General features: G+C 44.5%; 1 protein-coding gene across 1 annotated transcript in view; it reads left to right on the forward strand.

The window, feature by feature from the left end:
- Nucleotides 1–22,447, forward strand: part of LOC310800600 (calcium-dependent secretion activator 2-like) — a 184,976-nt gene that overhangs the window by 135,721 nt on the left and 26,808 nt on the right. Inside the window, exons 18-23 of the mRNA XM_083663223.1 lie at nt 1,200–1,355; nt 6,259–6,406; nt 10,412–10,426; nt 12,137–12,211; nt 14,137–14,220; nt 14,359–14,391. Coding sequence (XP_083519349.1) covers nt 1,200–1,355; nt 6,259–6,406; nt 10,412–10,426; nt 12,137–12,211; nt 14,137–14,220; nt 14,359–14,391 — 511 coding nt within the window. The remainder of the gene's footprint in view (nt 1–1,199; nt 1,356–6,258; nt 6,407–10,411; nt 10,427–12,136; nt 12,212–14,136; nt 14,221–14,358; nt 14,392–22,447) is intronic.

Raw genomic sequence — 22,447 nt, forward strand, 5'->3', positions numbered from 1 at the left:
AGTTCCTAGATAAAGCTCTGCCATCTAGCTCTTTGAGTTCCTAGATAAAGCTCTGCCATCTAGCTCTTTGAGTTCCTAGATAAAGCTCTGCCATCTAGCTCTTTGAGTTCCTAGATAGTTCTGTCATCTAGCTCTTTGAGTTCCTAGATAAAGCCCTGTCATCTAGCTCTTTGAGATCCTAGATAAAGCTCTGTCATCTAGCTTTTTGAGTTCCTAGATAAAGCTCTGTCATCTAGCTCTTTGAGTTCCTAGATAAAGCCCTGTCATCTAGCTCTTTGATTAGATAAAGCTCTGCCATCTAGCTCTTTGAGTTCCTAGATAAAGCTCTGCCATCTAGCTCTTTGAGTTCCTAGATAAAGCTCTGTCATCTAGCTCTTTGAGTTCCTAGATAAAGCTCTGTCATCTAGCTCTTTGAGTTCCTAGATAAAGCCCTGTCATCTAGCTCTTTGATTAGATAAAGCTCTGCCATCTAGCTCTTTGAGTTCCTAGATAAAGCTCTGCCATCTAGCTCTTTGAGTTCCTAGATAAAGCTCTGTCATCTAGCTCTTTGAGTTCCTAGATAAAGCCCTGTCATCTAGCTCTTTGATTAGATAAAGCTCTGCCATCTAGCTCTTTGAGTTCCTAGATAAAGCTCTGTCATCTAGCTCTTTGAGTTCCTAGATAAAGCTCTGCCATCTAGCTCTTTGATTAGATAAAGCTCTGTCATCTAGCTCTTTGAGATCCTAGATAAAGTTCTGTCATCTAGCTCTTTGATTAGATAAAGCTCTGTCATCTAGCTCTTTGAATTCCTAGATTCTCTGTTTAGTGTTAAGCCATGCGCAAGTAAGCATTACCCCGACAAGACCAATGAAAATTCTTACTTGCCTGTGTCAGCTCTGTTGGGCTCCTGAACAGAAACTGTTCAAATGAAGGCTATTTAAAAGCTATTAACAACTTTAAAATATGTTTTTATTTATTTATATAATTACATTAATAAAAGCTTTAAAATAGGAACACAACATCAACATCACAACAAAATAAGGAGAGATAAGAGATAAAGGACCTAAAAGTAGGGGGGGGAAGAGATACAATAAAATGGAGTAAATAATACAATGAATACATAAATGAAAATAGAAAAAAGTGTACACTAAGTGTGTGTAGCTGTTGTATATTTGTGATTTGAATGAATAACGTTCTTCACACACACACACACCCCACAGTAACGGCTCGGCGACCTCGGAGGACCTGTTCTGGAAGCTGGACGCTCTGCAGATGTTCGTTGTGGACCTTCACTGGCCCGAGCCCGAGTTCAGCAAACATCTGGAGCAGAGACTCAAGCTGATGGCCGGAGACATGATGGAGGCCTGCGTCAAGAGGTCAGAGCTCCTCTCTTCATCTCTCTTGTGTGTCTCTCTTCAAATTACTGTTAATCCCAAAATGGAAATATTATCTTATTATTATTCATGAGAAACAGGCGACACTAGATAGATTAGCTGAAAGCCTGCTGTAACCAACACATAAAGTCTGAAATGAGCAGACATGGGACCAAGTCACTTTGGTCCAAGTCTCAAGTAAGTCCCAATCCATTTGGTCCAAGTCTCAAGCAAGTCCCAAGTCATTTTGTTTTGGGCAAGACAAGTCAAGTCACAGGTTATGTCAAGTCAAGTCGAGTCCTTAGTTAAGGCAAGTCAAGTCACTTTTTTTTGTATCCGCCCAAGATACAGTCTTACCTTCCTTTATAAAGAAACAAGTACCTGTCTAATAGTGATATTATTGGCCAATGTATCTAACCTGTTCAAAAAGTATGACTATGAATTGAATTTGCATTGTAATTATTGATATTCAGTTAAATACATGCAATCAAACAAAAGTCAAATAACTTTATACTTAACTACTAACGTAAGTGCCTTCTCCTTGAAAAATCAAAAACCGTCCAGTGAGAGGAGCGTGACTGACAACCAGTCATCCAATCATGACAGTGCCATGAGGAGCATGAGTGAGTCATCCAATCATGACAATGGCATTCCCAGCGTGCGCTCGGCCGCTCGCATACCGTACCGGATAACTTTACACTCGCATACCGTACAGGATAACTTTACACTTGCATACCGTACAGGATAACTTTACACACACATACCGTACCGGATAACTTTACACTCGCATACCGTACAGGATAACTTTACACTTGCATACCGTACAGGATAACTTTACACACACATACCGTACAGGATAACTTTACACTCGCATACCGTACCGGATAACTTTACACACATACCGTACAGGATAACTTTACACACACATACCGTACAGGATAACTTTACACACACATACCGTACAGGATAACTTTACACACACATACCGTACAGGATAACTTTACACTCGCATACCGTACAGGATAACTTTACACACACATACCGTACAGGATAACTTTACACACACATACCGTACAGGATAACTTTACACACACATACCGTACAGGATAACTTTACACACACATACCGTACAGGATAACTTTACACTCGCATACCGTACAGGATAACTTTACACACACATACCGTACCGGATAACTTTACACTCGCATACCGTACAGGATAACTTTACACTTGCATACCGTACAGGATAACTTTACACACACATACCGTACAGGATAACTTTACACACATACCGTACAGGATAACTTTACACTCGCATACCGTACAGGATAACTTTACACACATACCGTACAGGATAACTTTACACACACAAACCGTACAGGATAACTTTACACACATACCGTACAGGATAACTTTACACACACATACCGTACAGGATAACTTTACACACATACCGTACAGGATAACTTTACACACACATACCGTACAGGATAACTTTACACACACATACCGTACAGGATAACTTTACACACATACCGTACAGGATAACTTTACACACATACCGTACAGGATAACTTTACACACATACCGTACAGGATAACTTTACACACGCATACCGTACAGGATAACTTTACACTCGCATACCGTACAGGATAACTTTACACACATACCGTACAGGATAACTTTACACACATACCGTACAGGATAACTTTACACACATACCGTACAGGATAACTTTACACACACATACCGTACAGGATAACTTTACACTCGCATACCGTACAGGATAACTTTACACACATACCGTACAGGATAACTTTACACACACATACCGTACAGGATAACTTTACACACATACCGTACAGGATAACTTTACACACACATACCGTACAGGATAACTTTACACACATACCGTACAGGATAACTTTACACACACATACCGTACAGGATAACTTTACACACACATACCGTACAGGATAACTTTACACACATACCGTACAGGATAACTTTACACACATACCGTACAGGATAACTTTACACACATACCGTACAGGATAACTTTACACACACATACCGTACAGGATAACTTTACACACACATACCGTACAGGATAACTTTACACACACATACCGTACAGGATAACTTTACACACATACCGTACAGGATAACTTTACACACACATACCGTACAGGATAACTTTACACACACATACCGTACAGGATAACTTTACACACATACCGTACAGGATAACTTTACACACACATACCGTACAGGATAACTTTACACACATACCGTACAGGATAACTTTACACACACATACCGTACAGGATAACTTTACACACATACCGTACAGGATAACTTTACACACATACCGTACAGGATAACTTTACACACATACCGTACAGGATAACTTTACACACATACCGTACAGGATAACTTTACACACATACCGTACAGGATAACTTTACACACATACCGTACAGGATAACTTTACACACATACCGTACAGGATAACTTTACACACATACCGTACAGGATAACTTTACACACATACCGTACAGGATAACTTTACACACATACCGTACAGGATAACTTTACACACATACCGTACAGGATAACTTTACACACATACCGTACAGGATAACTTTACACACACATACCGTACAGGATAACTTTACACACATACCGTACAGGATAACTTTACACACATACCGTACAGGATAACTTTACACACATACCGTACAGGATAACTTTACACACATACCGTACAGGATAACTTTACACACATATCGTACAGGATAACTTTACACACATACCGTACAGGATAACTTTACACACATACTTGATGTGTCATATAGATGTTGAAATGCATGACGCGGAGCGCGGCGACTGCGCATGCGTCAGACACGGAAGTGGCCACAGACACAGGGCTGAAGGACACGCTGTTCAAGGAATAAAGAAAGTCAACTAAAGTTCTTTGAGATGTCTCATTCTCATTAACTGGGAACAACACACTTGACAACGCTGAGCATGTTAATATTTAATATTTAATATTTAAAGTGATGAACACAAGTCATTCAAGTCATCACGTCTCAAGTCAAGTCACGAGTCTCTAAATTCCAAGTCAAGTCAAGTCGCAATTCATCAAAACAGGGACTCAAGTTGACTCGAGTCCAAGTCACCAAGTCTCAACTCGCCATCTCTGGAAATGAGTATTACAGAGCTGTTTTTTGTTTTGTTGTTGTTTTTGGTGTCCTCCTGAGGAGCATGCCCCCGGACTCCAGTAGTCAAATGCACATAATCTGTTCAAAAGTAATCCAAAAGTAACGGAAAGTGAACATCAGTTATATTACTTTAATATTGTGATACTTGGATTGCGTTACTGATTACAATTTTTAACAGGTGATTAGTAATTGTATTGGATTACATTTTTAAATAACAGGATCATTGCAAAAAAGTGTAATATAATGTGTATAGAAATATAGAAATATGGACCGATATATCAATATCTGTTGGGTTTTTTAACTCCCTAATATCGCTATCGCCATCGGCCCCAAAAATCCAGTATCGGTCAGGCTCTAATTTGGGTTAACCTTAACCCAGACTGACAAATTGACTTGGTCACACATCTGATTATTATTATAATATTATTATCATGTATATGTCATCTTCAGCTGGCTCCCTCTCTTCTCTTTGTTTGCCATTGTTGCTATCAGGCCTTTGATGAAGCCATGCTAAACCATGGGCTGTCCAATTATTGCTTCACATGAATTACTTTTTTGTTTTTGTTTTGTTTTTTTGGCCACCACCATTTATTTGTGGGAGACCAAGAAGCAAAAATAGTTTTGAACATTCGTTGTTTGGAACAGGTGAAAACAATCGCTCATTATGTTGACTCTTGGCATGTTGCGGTATTCTTATTATAATTAGAGAAGTGTCTGTGCGTGCGTGTGAGCAGAATTTCGGCCGGCCATGGCTGTGCCGTTTTACGTGCGATCGGGCTGAAACTTTCAGGGGTGTAAAGAGCACCCGCGCAGGTGACCTGACAGAGCCAGATCTTTAAATTGGGTGACTGCCCTGATTACCTAATGATGTGATGTCAGTGATGATGTCATCAGTGATGATGTCATCCTTCCTGGCTGAGGCTAATACGTTCAGTGATGATGTCATCAGTGATGATATCATGTTCCAGACCAATGGGGGCCTAACTCACAGGGGGGTCCCCACGGGCCCGCTAGTACTGTATAGTTTCTCAAACCTGAAAAGTAAGGCAAAAGTTATTTACTGTATGTAGCACCTTTCATACACAAGGCAAATACAATGTGCTTGACATAAAACAGAAAAAATACAGAAAATGAACAAACACCTCTGGTTAACCAGTATGGCAAATGGCCTGCATTTACACGATATAGCGTATTTATCCAATGAATAGGTACATTCACCCATTCACACACATTCATACACTGATGGCGGCAAGCCACCACGCAGGGTGCTGGCACAGCCATCAGGAGCAATTTGGGCTTCAGTATCTTGCCCAAGGACACTTGGACTTGGACATGCAGACTGGAAGAGGCGGGGATCGAACCACCGACCTCTTTTATCTAAAGTGTTTAGTGGACGACCCGCTCTACCTCCTGAACCTGTGACTCCCTCAATGTTTTCCTCTCAAAAGGAAATACATTTAGATGTGATCTTGAAGGATTCTTTGAAGGAGCCTAGAGTCTTTCCAGTGATCTTATACCCCGCCCGGCCACACAGCTCCTATAGGACTTGTAAATGTTCCTGTAGATACAATACACAGATCATCCAAACAATTACAATTAGAAAAAGAAATCCTTCAATTCTCAATGCAGATTTGAGGATCGGGTATAAGTTGCAGTGTGTGTCTTGTGTTTTTGTCCCACAGAACAAAATCAGCGTTCAATGGTAAAATGCAGAAAGCCAGCAAGTCGACGGACTTCCGCGTCTCTCTGTCTGTCTGCACCATGTTCAACGTGCTGATGGACGCCAAGAAGCAAAGCGCCAAACTCTGTGTGCTGGACGCTGGCCAGGAGGTACAACCTACTTTGCTTTTACACGTTTACATTGCGTTTACATTACATTTACTCATTTACATTATGTTGACATCAGAACTGGCGACGGTACGTCTCTGGAACACTGCTGTAGGCCGCCTCCAAGGTGGGAGGCACAGCTTTTCTCTGTGCTGCATACTACGGCTGCACGAGTGTCCAGAGCGGCTCCTTCTGCATCCTACGCCTGCACGAGTGTCGAGAGCGGCTCCTTCTGCATACTACGCCTGCACGAGTGTCCAGAGCGGCTCCTTCTGCATACTACGCCTGCACGAGTGTCCAGAGCGGCTCCTTCTGCATACTACGCCTGCACGAGTGTCGAGAGCGGCTCCTTCTGCATACTACGCCTGCACGAGTGTCGAGAGCGGCTCCTTCTGCATACTACGCCTGCACGAGTGTCGAGAGCGGCTCCTTCTGCATACTACGCCTGCACGAGTGTCCAGAGCGGCTCCTTCTGCATACCACGGCTGCACGAGTGTCGAGAGCGGCTCCTTTTGCATACTACGGCTGCACGAGTGTCGAGAGCGGCTCCTTTTGCATACTACGCCTGCACGAGTGTCGAGAGTGGCTCCTTCTGCATGCTACGGCTGCACGAGTGTCCAGAGTGGCTCCTTTTGCATACTACGGCTGCACGAGTGTCGAGAGTGGCTCCTTCTGCATACTACGGCTGCACGAGTGTCGAGAGCGGCTCCTTCTGCATACTACGCCTGCACGAGTGTCGAGAGCGGCTCCTTTTGCATACTACGGCTGCACGAGTGTCGAGAGCGGCTCCTTCTGCATACCACGGCTGCACGAGTGTCGAGAGCGGCTCCTTTTGCATACTACGGCTGCACGAGTGTCGAGAGTGGCTCCTTCTGCATGCTACGGCTGCACGAGTGTCGAGAGCGGCTCCTTCTGCATACCACGGCTGCACGAGTGTCGAGAGCGGCTCCTTTTGCATACTACGGCTGCACGAGTGTCGAGAGTGGCTCCTTTTGCATACTACGGCTGCACGAGTGTCGAGAGCGGCTCCTTTTGCATACTACGGCTGCACGAGTGTCGAGAGCGGCTCCTTTTGCATACTACGGCTGCACGAGTGTCGAGAGTGGCTCCTTCTGCATACTACGCCTGCACGAGTGTCGAGAGTGGCTCCTTTTGCATACTACGGCTGCACGAGTGTCGAGAGTGGCTCCTTCTGCATACCACGGCTGCACGAGTGTCGAGAGCGGCTCCTTTTGCATACTACGCCTGCACGAGTGTCGAGAGCGGCACCTGCTCTCTGAGCTTTCCCCACCAGAACACTTTGAACTCACAGTGGCCACTCATCCTCTGGCCACTCACTTTATTTCGCCACTTTCTCAAACATCTCAAACATCTACATGCACAGCCCCCTCGTCAGATTTTGGCATGAACCTCCAAACGCGTTCGACCCATATCGAACCTCTGTGTGCAGTGAGTCGCTCCACGTCCATAATCTTGTTTCGGTCGAGCTCAGCCAACTTTCAGCCTCTTATCTTTATCCTCCTCAGCCACCTGCAGAGTTCTGTCCTCATCCTCTCTCTCCTGCTGTCCAGCACTGTCTCTCTGTCGCGCTCGTTCTTTTCCCCGCTGTTTCAATTATTCCCATTTCTATTCTAAATGTAAAGCTTCTACTCTCCGGAGTGCTATTTCTACCTCCTCCAGGGAGGCTTCATCTGCTGCAGCCGGGGCAATCGTGGGCCGACTCCATGCTGCCAGCTGGTTCACTACACAGTGATGTTACGAAATGTTATGGCGACTAGCGACTAGCGTTATGCTACGTGTGAGGCCCATCATTCCCAGACGAGCAAACCTTACTCAATTCTCAGTAACGTTGCACGCATGCACCCAAATTACTATTCCCGAATTGGTAACCTCGCACAAAACCCTCAACCGCGCGTGCACCCCCAGCCCAATAACACAGTCCCAAACACTCTAACAGGAAGCTTCAGCAAAAACTCAGCCACTCAGCACAACAGAACGGCATCAAAACCATCTTCATCAAGAATAATCATTCCACCGATACCAAAACATCCCAATGCAAGCCTGCTAGTCAATCTTTTCACGGTTTTATTATTTTTATCAAATTGTTTTATCATCCTAAACTCTGTTTCTGGGAATCCCCGAGCAGTGGTTAATCCCAGCATGTGAAGCTCAGTGCTAGCATGGACCATCCAAGCCAGGCAGCTGACTCAAGCCTGACTCAACCCCCACAAGCAGAGCCTAAACTAAACATTGAAACGAATGAAACTGTGAATAAACAGCAAAGGTATAGCAGAATTCACCGTGACTATATACAGTCTAGTGGTAATGCATCGTTCCAAGCACTCGACGATAGCATGCGCTAATGGTAGCAGGCGTTGGCCTACAAAGCTAATAAGCTAAAGATAATTGTTCACGTTAGCGAGCACTGCTAAACGTGACACGGCTAACATTAGCAAAACGCCGCTAACCATTAGCTCTCGGTTCTAAACCGAGAAGCGGAAGCAACAAGCAGCATCGAGCCTTGCCATTCACACCAGAAGCAGTCTGTTTTGCTCCACGCCTTACACTGTTTTCCCCGTCGATCGCAGCTCGCATTGACTTCATGCCTGGCTGCTTGCGTACTGCTCGCGGCTCCCGCGAAAAATAGACCAGACGCTGAAACTATCGCTGCAGCACGCATGCACCATCGCTTCGGTGAGGCGCAACGTGCTGCGGCCGGTGTGATCGGTCTCCTCTGATAACAAGGATGCCGAAATGAAACTGTGTTGCAGCGTTGTTTCAGCATTGCTTCGGCGTAGGATATAGGCTTTTGGTGTGTTTTGGCTGTTAGCCTACCTTGCTGGTAGACTGGATGAGCTCGGCTACAGAGACATATAAACACACACACTCCAGACACAAGAGGCTAGACAGAGGCCAGTCTGGACACAGTCTTTAGCTGATTTCGAAAGACATAGGCCTCCTCATATTCTGCCTTTGGAACAATGGCTATCTTCGGTTGTGGACCTGGCTGTCATGGAGATGTCGGTGGCCCGTATGCATGGCGCTAAAGTAGAAAATATTACGTATGCACGGCGCTAAAGTAGAAAATATTACGTATGCATATCGCTAAAGTAGAAAATATTACGTATGCACGGCGCTAAAGTAGAAAATATTACGTATGCATGGCGCTAAAGTAGAAAATATTACGTATGCATGGCGCTAAAGTAGAAAATATTACGTATGCATAGCGCTAAAGTAGAAAATATTACATATGCATATCGCTAAAGTAGAAAATATTACGTATGCATAGCGCTAAAGTAGAAAATATTACGTATGCATATCGCTAAAGTAGAAAATATTACGTATGCATGGCGCTAAAGTAGAAAATATTACGTATGCATATCGCTAAAGTAGAAAATATTACGTATGCATAGCGCTAAAGTAGAAAATATTACGTATGCATGGCGCTAAAGTAGAAAATATTACGTATGCATATCGCTAAAGTAGAAAATATTACGTATGTATGGCGCTAAAGTAGAAAATATTACGTTGTGGAATACATTTATTGAAGCTGTGCGTGGGGGCCATGGCCATCACCATGATAGCTAGGTTCCGTTTGTCTTTTCTTTTGCTGTTGTGAGCCAATTATATGTGTGGGGTGGTGGATGGGGGGGTCTTGCGGGGAGGGGGGTTATGTTTCTGACTGAGTATGTTTGTTTGTGTATGTACACTATTTTGTATTTTGTGTGTTTTTTTTGCTAGATGTTTGTGGTCCTTATCTTTTTCTTCTTGTATGTTAAAAATGTAAATCAATCTTTAAAAAATCAAAAGAAAAAGAAAGACATAGACCTGAATTCTGAATGAGTTTCTGCAGTCTGAGTCCCACCTGATCTGCAGCGGTTTCCTATATATATATATATAATATCTGATGGAAGCTGACTGTGTGTCTTGTCTCTCTGTCCCGTGTGTCTTGTCTCTCTGTCCCGTGTGCCTGTGTCCCCGTCCCGCTTGTCATCGTTTGAATCCCAGAATGACAAACAATGGGTAAGTCCCTCTGTCTCCTCCTGTCTCTGCTTCTTACCTCTCCCCTCTTTGCGGTTGCTTCGACGTCTTTTTCATCGTTTTTCTAACGTCACAACGGTAGCCAACAACTTGTTCTTACGGTTATTGTTAGGCAACTAAAACAACGTGGTTAAGGTTAGAGGAATGGTTAAATAAGAAAAACATACTTTGAAAACACTGGGAATCGAACCCTGGACGTCAGCACCGAAGGCAAACCCTTACTGACCACCATTGTATTTCTTATTTTTTTATCAAGTTTTTTTCAGATTTCCTCCCCATTTTCTCCCTGATTGTACTGCACCCCGGGTTGTAGACTAGCACATGCTTCCTCTGACACATGTGCAGTCGTCACGTCGCTTCTTTTCACCTGCCAGCGAGGGAGCCCCCAGTTCCCCTCCCCGCGAACAGGCCGCCCCGACCGAGGTCTATTGCGCTACCCTGTACGTTGGCCAGGGGAAAAAGGGGTACCCAGTGCATTGAAAAGGGATGCCGAGGAGTCCTGACCAAACTGCAAACAAAAATGCCAACAGGCTTCCGAATGGAAAACATGCCACAGCTTTGAAGGAGCGGCGCTTGGCAGCTCACGACCAAATAAACATTTTTAAAAGAAATAATTGTTCTTTTCAGTTTTTGCGACGCACATGGCAAAGACCACGCAAATTTCATCTCCTCTCTTCTTTTTGGCCGCCGCTCTAAAAAAGCCAAACGCAGCAATGTTAATTGAGGTAAGAAAGAGAAAGTGCGAGAGAGAGAGAGAGAGAGAGAGAGAGAGAAAGCCCTCGAGATTTGCCAGGAAGATTCGTCTTCGCTGAATGAGAGCTGACATTTTGCCGACTCGTGATGGAGCGGAGAGAAAAAAAAAGAGGCGAAAGGAAAACGAGGGCCTGCGCCGGCGACCTCTTGCAACCCGCAATTTGTCAGCGATCTGCGAGCTTTGTTGATTGAAAATTTTAATTTGGGCGTTCTTTACACGGCCAGTGAAAGGGCATTGTCGCCCAGAGATGGACTCTCCCGCTGCTGCTGAGCGGTCGGGCAAGCGAGCCATTCAATGCCACCAATTGAAGCTCTCTCTCTCTCTCACACACACACACACACTCTCTCTCTCTCTCTCTCTCTCTCTCTCTCTCTCTCTCTCTCTCACACACACACTCTCTCTCTCTCTCTCTCTCTCACACACTCTCTCTCCTTCTATACGCTCTCTCCTTTTGGCTGTTGTCCTCTTTTTTTTAGGGGGGGTGTGTGGGGGGGGGGGGACGGGGGGGCGACGAGACATGAAATGGCGGATTAATTGAATCTTGTGTGAGCCTTTGGTCGTGGCAGCTGGACCGGTGCTTTAGAGGAATACAAGGCTGCTCTAATTGTGGCGAAGCACAAAAAGTATCCTTCAGATTCCTTTGCCTTCCAGCCGGGCGGGAACGCCATTCAGACACATAATGCTCCTATTAGCTGCTTAACTCAGCCCGTCACATGGAGGGGGGGGGGGGGGGGAATGGAATGGAATGGGGGGGGGGGGGTGATGTTCATAACGAGTGTTGTGGTTTTCGTCTTTGCGGTGGAGGAGACAATAGCGTCAGAGAAGCTATCAAATCAAAGCAGTCATTCTCTAGCCTCTGTCTGTGTTCACCTCAGCTCTCCCTCATAATGAAATATATTGCCTTTTCGTCCCCCCTCCCCCCCCCCCCCTCTCCTCAGCAACAGTACCACTCCAAAATCGATGTCCTGATTGACGACGCGTTCAAAGACATGATTTCCTCCCTGGTCTCAAAGGTAAACGTCTGGTTTTCTGTCCGACCTTAGTCCAGTGCTGCTTTTCAAATCCCATTGGATCTTCTTCTCTTTTTCTCTCTCTACATATACAGGTGTGTGTGTGTGTGTGTGTGTGTGTGTGTGTGTGTGTGTGTGTGTGTGTGTGTGTGTGTGTGTGTGTGTGTGTGCGTGTACGTATGTATATACTGTATATATACAAATCATTATGTATAAATTATTATTATGATTATTAATATTATTATTATTATTAATAATACTATTATTATTATTAATACTATTATTATTATAATTTTTTAATATTATTATTATTTGCAGCTTTGTTAAGCTTTATACTTGCCAGTAATCATCATTATTTACCGTGTACATGGAATGAGAATTGCAAAATATTATCGCAGGCAGGCACATTCAACTTTCCTTGTACTCTGTTAATATCTGATCACCTGAGACCCGGCAATTCATTGTTGTCCCCTGTAGGGGACATGATTCTCTGCTCTTAATTTCACCATGAAAGCTGTTGCAGTGTGTAGAGCAGTGGATCTAGCCTCACGACACATATCTTTCCTTTGTCATTACATTTTAGATTTTCTTTTTCTTTTTTAGTCCTATATACTGCATGGGATTAGCATGAAGTGGGCATGCTAATGAGGAGAACGGGTCGAACGGGAGAACGAGGAGAACGGGTCGCACATCCGCGACCCGTTCAAAACAGCCCCGTGACCCACTTTTGGATCCCGACCCACCAGTTGAGAACCACTGGTGTGGAGGACATCCTGAGCCTTTTCAGTGATATCACATTCAGGCTCCACAATTAGCACCAGCCACCAGTCAAATGCTGGTCAAATATGCTGTCTGGTTCATTCACCAGCCAAAAACACACACAAGGGTATTCTATAGAGACACTGCATGAAATAGGCCACGCCCATCACGGGGGAAAGGCTCCGTTCATTTCCACAGACCAGCGTCATTTTCCTTGAATTAAACATAGCTAAAAGCGGTTGTGTGGTGGGGCTGCTCAGACAACAAATGTAAAAAATCGCCAGTTAAAGTTTTTTTGTACTCCTGAGCTAAACAAGGAAGCCATTGAGAATTATGAAAAATGTGGATCTAGCTGTCAAGGACGTAAGTTGGAGTGTTCTTTTTCTGCAACACGCAACCATGCACGTGACATAGGAGAACGCCAGGATTGGAGGGGGGCTTTCTGTTTTCCCCCGTCTTGGGCGTGGTTTCTGAATGATGACGCGTTACGCAGTGTCTCTATTGAGTAGCAGGTAAAATGTGAACATTCACGAGCCATTTGGCCAAAAAAGTTAATTTTGGACTCTGTATGTGTTTTGGATTGTAACCATGGCAACACCACACTTGCCCTGTCTCTTCAAAATTGATTTTAGAAAAGTAGTGTTACAGCTACAGTTAGTCAGGCAGTGGTATACAATAAACCCTCTGAATATGACACTGTTTTTCAATGTCCAGTGGTGGGCAACAGTATGTGCTACCTTACTTTCTGACCTGATTTCATAACATTGTATGGGACACAGAACTGACTAAAACCTGAGAGAATTTTGCTCAAAATTGTTGATGAGCAAGATGGAAATCACAAATGATGACCCAACACGTGGAGCCTTTTGGGCCAGAAGCATCTCCATGCTTTCATCTGCATTTCCACATGAACACAGGACTGATGTCCACTGCAACGGCCCTTCCATCCAAAATTAATACAGATCATTTTTGAACAACTTTTCACTGCAACATGTTTTTTTTCCATCCAAGAGACTTGAATAATATCCAAAATACGAAAACCGTCTTTCTGCCGGATCTCAGGAGGTTAGGATTTGCTGACAAATTCACCTGTAACAAGGCAAGGAGTGTAAAAGACACAATAAAAAGAGGAGAAGTTACTAAAACATTGAAATCCCCCCTCCTCCCAGTTTGCTGCTGTTTTAGACGGCGTCCTCTCCAAGCTCTCCAGATATGATGAAGGCACATTCTTCTCCTCCATCCTCTCCTTCACGGTAAGTAGCCATGTTTTTGTTCCTGCCGAGCTGAGAAAGGCAACGTGTAATTTGTGGAAACCGGATCTTCCCGGCTCAACTTTTGTATCGTTATTCTTCTACCCACACCCCGCTCCTCGCTCCTCGCCCGCCTCCAAGGTGAAAGCGGCTGCCAAATATGTGGAAGTCCCCGTGAGTCTCTTCACTCAGCCTGCTCAGCACACACCCACCTGTCGCTCTGCATGTCTGACCGTCTCCATCCACAGCCACACGGCTTCCATTGAGCCACAGTCATTCGCTTCATACAAGTCATTCGTAAAATCAATCGTATAATATACAAGAATCAAGAATCATAAAAGTGGTATTTTGTGACGATTATCGTGCTGAACACAAAGGTCTCAGTTTAACCACAGAATTTCTTTCAGGCGTTTAACCAAAATCCCCAAACCAAAATCCCATCGACTTCCAGAAGAGGGAACCAGGCGATGCTCACTTCTGGGCTTTAGGAATCATTCCTGCAGCACAGCAACAGATATAACACAGACAATTAACACGTTCACTGCCAATGACGAGTTGACTCGTCAAACACAATCCAACCGTTCACTGCCAATGACGAGTTGACTCGTCAAAAAAATATATATATTTTTTTTTGACGGTGCTACGTGGATCAATGTCCCCCACGTCTCCTATAAAAATATTGGAAGTATTGAATGTGTATAATCTATTTTACCGACCAACTAAGTGGCGACAGTGCTCTCCCGACAGAGAGAAAGCCAACCAAAAACAGCCGCGGGAGCAAGCCATTCTCAAGGAAATGGCTTGGCGATTTTACAGTCATCAGTCACCAGACTTGCCCGAGAGCGGCCGCGCCAGCAGCAGCACACTGAGAGCGGAGAGCGGTGCTGGCGTGGGGGATTGCAAATTTGCATAATAGATTATGGGTGAAACACACTTTGAAACACCCGCAGAAAGGCCAGAATCGCACGCATTCCGAAAACCCAGAAACGAACAAGCCTCATTCTCATACTGTAGGCGAAAACGCTTTCACGCTGCTGCACACCGGCGCACAACGGTGTGGGGTTCCAAAAATAGACTGGGTGGGCAGCATAAAGCCTAGAATCGCACAAAGCTTCATCAAAGCTCTCAACCGAAAATCCAAGAAACGATTGAGTCCCATCCACAGTCCACACTCGCCGACGAGGGGCCGCCAGAGAGGGAGGCTGCTCACTGCTCAGACAGGCAGGAGAAACTGGCTTGTGACAAACGCCACCAGACACGCCCACGGAGGGAGGAGTTTAAAGGAGAGGGTGTTCAGAACTATATTGTTCAGATGTCTGATCTCTCACTGATGCCAAAAATAAATGGTTAAAGTGACTGTTCTGCCTGTTTGATTGAATTTCACAAAATTGCGATTATCTCAGCTTTCACTCTCAGACAGCTGAAACCATGCTGTACTCAACGGCTAATATCTACATAACTACTAACTCTACAAACTAACTCTTTTAGACAGAGAAAGCACACATTCTATTAGTACTTTTGTGAACTTTGTGTTCACAAACTCCAAGCAGAAAATAATCCTCGGCTCTTGTAAAATGAGCCAGAATCCTCAAAAAAACCCTCTGGCAGAACCTACCTACAGTAAAAAAAAAAAAAAGGCTGGCAGTGAATGTGTTAAAAGTCAATTTTAGCCCGTAGTGAGTCGAGTGTTCTGTTCTGTTCATTTTTTTTTTATTTTTTTTTTATTAATTTATTAATTACCCTTTAATTATACAGGGGAGACTCACTAAGAGCAATGCTCTCTTTTTCAGGAGTGCCCTGTTCACATTACATACATCATATACATCATATAAAGTACAAACTTATACATTTACATTTACAATAGTACACAAATCTGCATAATCTTTAGATTGTGGGAGGAAACCCACGCACACATGGGGAGAACATGCAAACTCCATACAGAAAGGACCGGGGTGGAGATTGGAACCCACGACCTTCTTGCTGTGAGGCGACAGTGCTAACCACTGAGCCACCGTGCTGCCCTATTGCTTTTATTTTGAAGGTAAAAATGCCTAGCTTCCTGTATGCTGTCTAGATGCAGCTTTATAGGAGTAAACTTTAAATTAATTATCCACATCATAGACACAGAAGTCAGTGATGGTGAGAGATTGCTGCAGATTGGTTGCAGTACAGAATAAAAACCCAGTAAAGCCCTATATAAAAGACGTTTTCTTTACAGCCCTTGGCTGGAAGTCGATGCATCTGGCCGTGAGTTGAGGGTCATTCAATTCAATTCAAGCGCGAGCGATTAATTAGTATGCACAAACGTTAATAGGACTTATTGCAGGTTATGTATTTTTAGCAACTCGTTATCAGACTCTGATGTCAGGATAGTTTGTTGAGTGTTTTGCCAATTTACACGGCGACAGTAAGGGCACGTTCACACCATACGCCGAAGCAAAGCTCAACCTACGCTGAACCCACAAGTTTCATTTTGGCATCCTTGTTAACAGGCGAAGCAGTTCACACCAGTTCACACCAGTTCACACCAGCGTGCCTTGCTCGAGCCACGCTCAAGCCACGCTCAAGCCATCGTTCAGGATTCAGTCCTATTTTCCAAGCGTGAAGCTGCCAGGCATGAAGTCAGTGGAAGTTGTGGTGAGCGAGGCGCTGAGGAAAAGAGAGTGCTTCTTGTGTGACCGGTTAAGCGTGAGCTCAGCTTCAGCGTGAGCTCAGCTTCAGCGTGAGCTCAGCTTCAGCGTGAGCTCAGCTTCAGCGTGAGCTCAGCTTCAGCGTGAGCTCAGCTTCAGCGTGAGCTCAGCTTCAGCGTGAGCTCAACTTCAGCGTGAGCTCAGCTTCAGCATGCGCTCAGCTTCAGCGTGAGCTCAGCTTCAGCGTGAGCTCAGCTTCAGCGTGAGCTCAGCTTCAGCGTGAGCTCAACTTCAGCTCTGCTTCTGTTAAGCGCCATGTGTGAACAAAGGCTAAGGGTGGCGTTATCAAAGATTTCCACTCTCTGGAACCTGTTTTCACATTTTAGCATTTTCAGCCCGATAAATAAGGATAAGGACAGCACTCCAAGTTAAAAGAATATTTATTGCCACACGGACGTTTCGGGGCAGCCGCCCTTCTTCAGCGTGTGAAGGCAAAAAAAACACACAGGTGATTCACCTTCACCCTAATTAAGGAGTCCAGAGTCAGCAGGGGGAGTCAACAATGTAGATATACAGAACCCACACACCTGAGAATGCTTTGTGAACATCAAAGTTAATGGATATACTTCAGAAAAAATATATATACTTTACAAAAAGATAAGGAAATTAGTATGTTTTACAAAAAACGATAAGGAAATTAGTATGTTTTACAAAAAACAAGTAAATGAAATCTCCTCATTCAATCCATTAGGAATGAGGGTGTGGAGGGAATGGATCCAATAAGTTTCTCTCTGAAGGAGGATTTTGTCTCTATTGCCCCCTCTCCGTGGCATATTAACTGTTTCTATGCCCATGTAGTGCAAGTCGCTCAAACTAAAAGCAAACATTGGCAAAAACAAAAAGCATTTTCAGCCCACAATAACGCCATTGCCATGTAAACGTAAGGCCCAAACACAACAAAAGTTTGCCGTTTTATGCAGGCAGCGTCGTGTAAACTAGGCCTGAGATTACAATGTAACCTCCACCCCCTCCCCCCCCTCCCCCCTCACCTGAGATTATAATGTCACGGCCAGGCCCCCCCCCCACCTGAGATGTAACCTCCACCCTCTCCCCCTCACATATATATATATATATATATACAGTATATATATAGTAAGAGAGTGTTTGGTGTGTGTGTGTGTGTGTGTGTGTGTGTGTGTGTGTGTGTGTGTGTGTGTGTGTGTGTGTGTGTGTGTGTGTGTGTGCTGGGCACAGAGTGTTTGGTGTGGGAGATTCAAGCTGTCAAAAAGGCAAGAGCTGTCAAAAGAGAACAAAGCGTCGCTCCTGGCCAATCCCGGCATTTGACTGCTGCGTAGGCGGGAACAGGGCGTGGTCTGCAGGGCGTGGTCTGCCCAAAACCAACCAACCAACCCCTCCCCCCCTCACCTGAGATTAGAATGTAAGACCCACCCCCCCCTCACCTGAGATTAGGATGTAACCTCCACCCCGTGCTTTGTGTGGAGGGAACCTGAGGCAGCTAAGCCTCTGGTCCAGGTGTGACGAGGTGCTCAGCGTCTGGTCTGGTCTCTTCTCACGCCAGGCTGAGGCTCACATCCTGCTTGTTTGTGCTGGCTCACCGCCCGCTGCTTCTCACACCATCATCACGCCGGGCCCCGCGTATGTTCAACATGGTGGCCGCGTGCGAGCCGATGCAGCACGGCGCCGACAGACGCACATGCTCAGAGCAAACATATGTGTGTTGGCAATGAAGATTCAAACACGGGAAGATGTTGGCGAGTTATCAGCAGTCTGCAAAACACAGAGATATCATGATAACAATCATTAAAAAAAGGTTTCTTACTACATATGTAACATCATATACCCAATGTTTATGTCGGTTTATACAGAGCTCACACACAGGCGCACACACACACACACACACACACATTACTGTCTGGACTCCTGACTGAATGTTCTGTTTCTCATTCTCTTACACACCGAAAACACTTGAAAGGACTAGCGGCCACTAGAGGCCGACCAATGCGTCGCCTCACATCTCCTGTGTCGGGGCCAAAAGGTTGCATTTGAACACAACACAAACACGACAGCCGACGGGCAACTAGCACGTACCTGTCATGAAACAAAGCAGCGATTGCCGACCGTTTCACTCACTTAAAAGGTTTGGTAATATAGCTGCTTCTAATGGAGATCATGTCTGATCCAAAGTTCCAAATGACACTGGTGTTGTCAGCCCTCATCTGGTCTAAATGACACTGGTGTTGTCAGCCCTCATCTGGTCTAAATGACTCTGGTGTTGTCAGCCCTCGTCTGGTCTAAATGACACTGGTGTTGTCAGCCCTCATCTGGTCTAAATGACACTGGTGTTGTCAGCCCTCATCTGGTCTAAATGACACTGGTGTTGTCAGCCCTCGTCTGGTCTAAATGACTCTGGTGTTGTCAGCCCTCGTCTGGTCTAAATGACACTGGTGTTGTCAGCCCTCATCTGGTCTAAATGACACTGGTGTTGTCAGCCCTCGTCTGGTCTAAATGACACTGGTGTTGTCAGCCCTCATCTGGTCTAAATGACACTGGTGTTGTCAGCCCTCGTCTGGTCTAAATGACACTGGTGTTGTCAGCCCTCGTCTGGTCTAAATGACTCTGGTGTTGTCAGCCCTCGTCTGGTCTGTCAGCCCTCGTCTGGTCTAAATGACACTGGTGTTGTCAGCCCTCGTCTGGTCTAAATGACACTGGTGTTGTCAGCCCTCATCTGGTCTAAATGACACTGGTGTTGTCAGCCCTCGTCTGGTCTAAATGACACTGGTGTTGTCAGCCCTCATCTGGTCTAAATGACACTGGTGTTGTCAGCCCTCGTCTGGTCTAAATGACACTGGTGTTGTCAGCCCTCGTCTGGTCTAAATGACTCTGGTGTTGTCAGCCCTCGTCTGGTCTGTCAGCCCTCGTCTGGTCTAAATGACACTGGTGTTGTCAGCCCTCGTCTGGTCTAAATGACACTGGTGTTGTCAGCCCTCATCTGGTCTAAATGACACTGGTGTTGTCAGCCCTCGTCTGGTCTAAATGACTCTGGTGTTGTCAGCCCTCGTCTGGTCTAAATGACTCTGGTGTTGTCAGCCCTCGTCTGGTCTGTCAGCCCTCGTCTGGTCTAAATGACACTGGTGTTGTCAGCCCTCGTCTGGTCTAAATGACTCTGGTGTTGTCAGCCCTCGTCTGGTCTAAATGACACTGGTGTTGTCAGCCCTCGTCTGGTCTAAATGACACTGGTGTTGTCAGCCCTCGTCTGGTCTAAATGACACTGGTGTTGTCAGCCCTTGTCTGGTCTAAATGACACTGGTGTTGTCAGCCCTCGTCTGGTCTAAATGACTCTGGTGTTGTCAGCCCTTGTCTGGTCTAAATGACACTGGTGTTGTCAGCCCTCGTCTGGTCTAAATGACACTGGTGTTGTCAGCCCTTGTCTGGTCTAAATGACACTGGTGTTGTCAGCCCTCGTCTGGTCTAAATGACTCTGGTGTTGTCAGCCCTCGTCTGGTCTAAATGACACTGGTGTTGTCAGCCCTCGTCTGGTCTAAATGACACTGGTGTTGTCAGCCCTCGTCTGGTCTAAATGACACTGGTGTTGTCAGCCCTCGTCTGGTCTAAATGACTCTGGTGTTGTCAGCCCTCGTCTGGTCTAAATGACACTGGTGTTGTCAGCCCTCGTCTGGTCTAAATGACACTGGTGTTGTCAGCCCTCGTCTGGTCTAAATGACACTGGTGTTGTCAGCCCTCATCTGGTCTAAATGACACTGGTGTTGTCAGCCCTCGTCTGGTCTAAATGACACTGGTGTTGTCAGCCCTCGTCTGGTCTAAATGACACTGGTGTTGTCAGCCCTCATCTGGTCTAAATGACACTGGTGTTGTCAGCCCTCGTCTGGTCTAAATGACACTGGTGTTGTCAGCCCTCATCTGGTCTAAATGACACTGGTGTTGTCAGCCCTCGTCTGGTCTAAATGACACTGGTGTTGTCAGCCCTCGTCTGGTCTAAATGACTCTGGTGTTGTCAGCCCTCGTCTGGTCTAAATGACACTGGTGTTGTCAGCCCTCGTCTGGTCTAAATGACACTGGTGTTGTCAGCCCTCATCTGGTCTAAATGACACTGGTGTTGTCAGCCCTCGTCTGGTCTAAATGACACTGGTGTTGTCAGCCCTCATCTGGTCTAAATGACACTGGTGTTGTCAGCCCTCATCTGGTCTAAATGACACTGGTGTTGTCAGCCCTCGTCTGGTCTAAATGACACTGGTGTTGTCAGCCCTCGTCTGGTCTAAATGACACTGGTGTTGTCAGCCCTCATCTGGTCTAAATGACACTGGTGTTGTCAGCCCTCGTCTGGTCTAAATGACACTGGTGTTGTCAGCCCTCATCTGGTCTAAATGACACTGGTGTTGTCAGCCCTCATCTGGTCTAAATGACACTGGTGTTGTCAGCCCTCGTCTGGTCTAAATGACACTGGTGTTGTCAGCCCTCATCTGGTCTAAATGACACTGGTGTTGTCAGCCCTCGTCTGGTCTAAATGACACTGGTGTTGTCAGCCCTCGTCTGGTCTAAATGACACTGGTGTTGTCAGCCCTCGTCTGGTCTAAATGACACTGGTGTTGTCAGCCCTCGTCTGGTCTAAATGACACTGGTGTTGTCAGCCCTCGTCTAAAATAAACTAAACAATTACAACTATTATAAACTATACAACTACAAATAATATAAACTATACAACTGCAACTAATATAATCTATACAACTACAACTATTATAAACTATACAACTACAACTAATATAAACTAGACAACTACAACTAATATAAACTATACAACTACAACTAATATAAACTATACAACTACAACTAATATAAACTATACACTACAAATAATATAAACTATACAACTACAACTAATATAAACTATACAACTACAACTAATATAAAGTATACAACTACAACTAATATAAACTATACAACTACAACTAATATAAACTATACAACTACAGCTAATATAAAGAATACAACTACAACTAATATAAAGAATACAACTACAAGTAATATAAACGATATAACTACAACTAATATAAACTATAAAACTACAACTAATATAAAGAATACAGCTACAACTAATATAAACTATACAACTACAAGTAATATAAACGATATAACTACAGCTAATATAAAGAATACAACTACAACTAATATAAAGAATACAACTACAACTAATATAAACTATACAACTACAATGTAATATAAACTATAAAACTACAACTAATATAAAGAATACAACTACAACTAATATAAACTATACAACTACAAGTAATATAAACGATATAACTACAGCTAATATAAAGAATACAACTACAACTAATATAAACTATACAACTACAAGTAATATAAACGATATAACTACAGCTAATGTAAAGAATACAACTACAACTTATAGAAAGAATACAACTACAGTACAACTAATATAAACGATACAACTAATATAAAGAATACAACTACAACTAATATAGACTATACAACTACAACTAATATAAAGAATACAACTACAACTAATATAGACTATACAACTACAGCTAATATAAAGAATA

This window comes from Poromitra crassiceps (assembly GCF_964638095.1).
Source record: "Poromitra crassiceps genome assembly, chromosome: 30".
Lineage (NCBI taxonomy): Eukaryota > Metazoa > Chordata > Actinopteri > Beryciformes > Melamphaidae > Poromitra > Poromitra crassiceps.